We start from the raw sequence: 3,558 nt of genomic DNA on the forward strand, positions 1-3,558 counted from the left end.
TATATATATATATATATATATATATATATATATATATATATATCATACGCCAAGTTCTTGACTGGTGTGGTCGTGTCAGCGTATATATATATATATGTTTAGGACAGCATATATAACTGACAACTTGCTTTTGGCTAACTTCTAAAGAAGAAGGCAAAACAGCTGGACATTACCGACATGGATAATACCTGGACTTTACTCATTCTTTCTTTGGCCATGCTACTAGGATGTTATATATCTGGCGTTATACCGTTGGCATTCCATTTCACAGAGGTAAGTGATCAACGTGGGACATTCAGTAGATCCCATTTGCACCTTGGACTTCATTATATTTTGTTTTTAACGTAATCTAATCTGTAAACAGTCTGCTTTACCTATATGAATTCTTTTTCTTCTCTCTATTTCCTCATCGCTTTAATTTTGTCTTTTTCCTTGCATGCCCGTCTTGTGTCTCTTGTGTGATCATGTCCACACGTTTATGTTAATCTGTAAGTTAAATTAATGTATTTTGTTCAGTCCTGACAATCTCTCTAGTGTGTATATGTTATTGTACTGGTATGTTGGTGTACCATGAACAGAAATGTCTTAATATATTCAGATCTTTCAACGAGTCTTGCTTGTAAACATTATCTCTGGTCCCCTTCATGTCCAGTGGCCATCCTGCATATCAGTCTTCCCTACCTGTGAATCGATACTTTCCAAACTCCACTACATCGATCGCACCTATCCACAACACCACAAACTAACCAGGGATCCCCTACGTGATCGCTCAACCTGCAAGAAATCGAAACTATATCTCCTTCAAATCATATTCAATCGTTTTAAAACGGATACGTTGGATAAAGATAGTTGTCAGCATACTTATATCTTAAAATAAGACTCAATGATCACGGCTGGAACGTCTTTCACCATACGTCTGCTCAATCAGAGCTAATCTGCAATTAAACTTCAATAACAACCGGTGCCATCTTTCTGGTATGGGAACATCATCACAAAATATTGGGCCAGACTATTCTGGTTTTAGTAATCCTCCTATGTATATATTTTGCTATATGTGTAAATATATATGCACGCGTGTATATAAATGTGTGTGTGTAAAATACATGAATTTTCTTTTTAGTGTTATTTATTTTATTTTTTTCATATTAATATAGGTTGGCTAGGTCTGCAATGCAGCATTTTATCCATTTTAACGCTCCTCTCATTTCCGAGACCACACGTTCTCAAATCCAGTTTATTTAAACGCCAGTCTTTCTCAGACAACAATCAACTCTGCATCAATCAACAATGGTCAAAAAATATTCAATAAGTTCAATAATTTCCCAGTGTTTTCGCTGTAGAATCTATTGACTATCGCAAAAATGACAACACCATGTATTTGTCAATTTCTTTCTCAACCAAACGAAGAATAAGAGAATGGATTCTTCACCACTCGTGGCAACTGAAATCATTAAACGTTTCCCTCGTCTCTCCTGTATACAGACCATTGTCGCTAATTCAGGCCATCACCATCTCTATTAATAACTCTCTTGTTTTCAGAGCAATGAAAACTGTCTAGTCATCCTTAAGGATGACTGATGGCTTGCACACTGACTTTGGTTAAGGTGAAGAAGGGTCATGCACTGTCAGTTTTACTCACTCATCCATGACCATTTTTAGTCCAGTAGCAAAACCAGGTCAAGACAATTGGGGGATGGAGACAAATGCACTGGATGACCAAGATGTCTTTTGTGTTTCATCTTGCTCTCTGCTCTCCACAATGTGTGGCTGCAGCAGTTTTCCCTTCTGCTGAACCATGAAGGTTCTTGCCACAGAATCTGCTGGATCCAGTTTTCATGGGCCCTCATATGCTAATTAACTGATAGCTGGGACCCCTGACAGGTGCTATTACTCTGGGTCAGAGCAGACCCAGTACGGTAAAGGTAAAGTTACTGTCTCGAGTGATGCTGATTCACAAGGGGCCGGTTCCCCAGTTTCTTTGGCATATATATCCCACACCTGGACAGGAGGCTGGTCCATCACAGGGTTACCCATTTTTGCCAGCTTATTGGACTGGAGCAACTTGAAATGAAGTGTTTTGCTCAAGAACACAACGCATCGCCCGGTCCAGGAATCAAAACCACAATCTTACGATCAGGATGCTGACACCCTAACCACTAAGCCACACGAGTGAGTAAGGTTGACAGTGCACGACCCTTCTTGACCTTAACCAAAGTCAGTGTGCTAGTCATCAGTCATCCTTAAGGATGACTAGATGGTTTTCAATGCTCTGATGGATGAACATGAGAGTTATTAATGAATGGTGATGGTCTGGATTAGTGACAATAATCTATATGCAGGAGAGATGAGGGAATAATAAGGGCTAAGAGTTAGTTCCACACTCCTCAAGACCCTGGAACTATCGAGCCAGGGCCCACTACCAGGTGCAGTTTGGGGTCATACCCATGACTGTCCCCAACTCTAATTATCAGCTAACAACACCCAAGAAGAAAACTAATAAATGCCTAAAATTCACTGATGCTGAAGAAACAGAAGCCTGGTCAGATGCAGTTTAGCCCAAAGCTGTTTATAAATGACCCTAAGCCTGAACTGTTGTTGTTTGTTCTTTCTCAAGCCATGCCTGGCTCATAAGCGGTTTCATTGGCGCATAGATTCCCCACCTGGACGGGACGCCGGTCCGTCGCAGGTGAGCTACTAGATGCAGGAGGAAAGAGTGGGAGAAAGATGTGGCGAAAGAATCAACAGAAGTTTGCCATTACCTTCTGTCGGAGCTGCATGGAGCTTAGGTGTTTCGCTCATAAACACACACATCATCCGGTCTGAGATTCGAACCCATGATCCCTCGACCGCAAGTCCACTGCTCTAACCACTAGCCCATGTGTCTCCACAACTACCTAACCGGGTGTATCATATTTGCTCTGCTTTTCTAATTTGTGTTGCTTATGAAGAATGTTATTTGTTCCTTCTCGAGCCATTCTTGGCTCATAAGGGCTAGTTTTCCTGGTTTCATCGGCGTATAAGTTCCCCACCTGGACGGGTCTGAGATTCGAACTCATGATCCCTTGACCACAAATCCACTGCTCTAACTACTAGGCCATGTGGCTCCACTAAACCTGAACTAGTTCACCCAAAATACTTTCGTTTTCTGTATAGCATCCAAACAATCATTAAGCTGAAAGCCGTCCTCCTATATTTTGCAGTGAAGGTGCATTGTTTAGTGGTTAAGGTGTTGGACTCATGATCAAAAGATTGTGGTTTCAATTCCTGGACCAGGCAATGGTTTTGTGCTCTTGAGCCAAACACTTCATTTCACGTTGTTCCAGTTCACTCAGCTGGTAAAATGGAGTAACCCTGCAACAGACTAGTGTCCCATCCAGGGGGAAAATATACGCACCACAGAAACGGGGAAAACTGGCCCATTGACTGTATATGACTATGGAAGGATCTTTGTCCTGTCTTTTTTTATATCTTACATCTTACAACAACCACAAGAGTGTTCATTTGAATATTTAAAGCAGTGGTTCTCAAAGTGGGCAGTAGAGCCCCCCCCCCCCCCCC

General features: G+C 41.5%; 1 protein-coding gene across 1 annotated transcript in view; it reads left to right on the plus strand.

Annotated features, from left to right (window-relative positions):
• The first annotated feature begins 12 nt into the window (after nucleotides 1-12).
• Nucleotides 13-3,558, plus strand: part of LOC106877157 (zinc transporter ZIP9-B) — a 33,599-nt gene continuing 30,053 nt past the window's right edge. Inside the window, exon 1 of the mRNA XM_014925969.2 lies at nucleotides 13-273. Coding sequence (XP_014781455.1) covers nucleotides 178-273 — 96 coding nt within the window. The 5' untranslated portion in view covers nucleotides 13-177. The remainder of the gene's footprint in view (nucleotides 274-3,558) is intronic.

The sequence above is a fragment of the Octopus bimaculoides genome, chromosome 11 (assembly GCF_001194135.2).
Source record: "Octopus bimaculoides isolate UCB-OBI-ISO-001 chromosome 11, ASM119413v2, whole genome shotgun sequence".
NCBI lineage: Eukaryota > Metazoa > Mollusca > Cephalopoda > Octopoda > Octopodidae > Octopus > Octopus bimaculoides.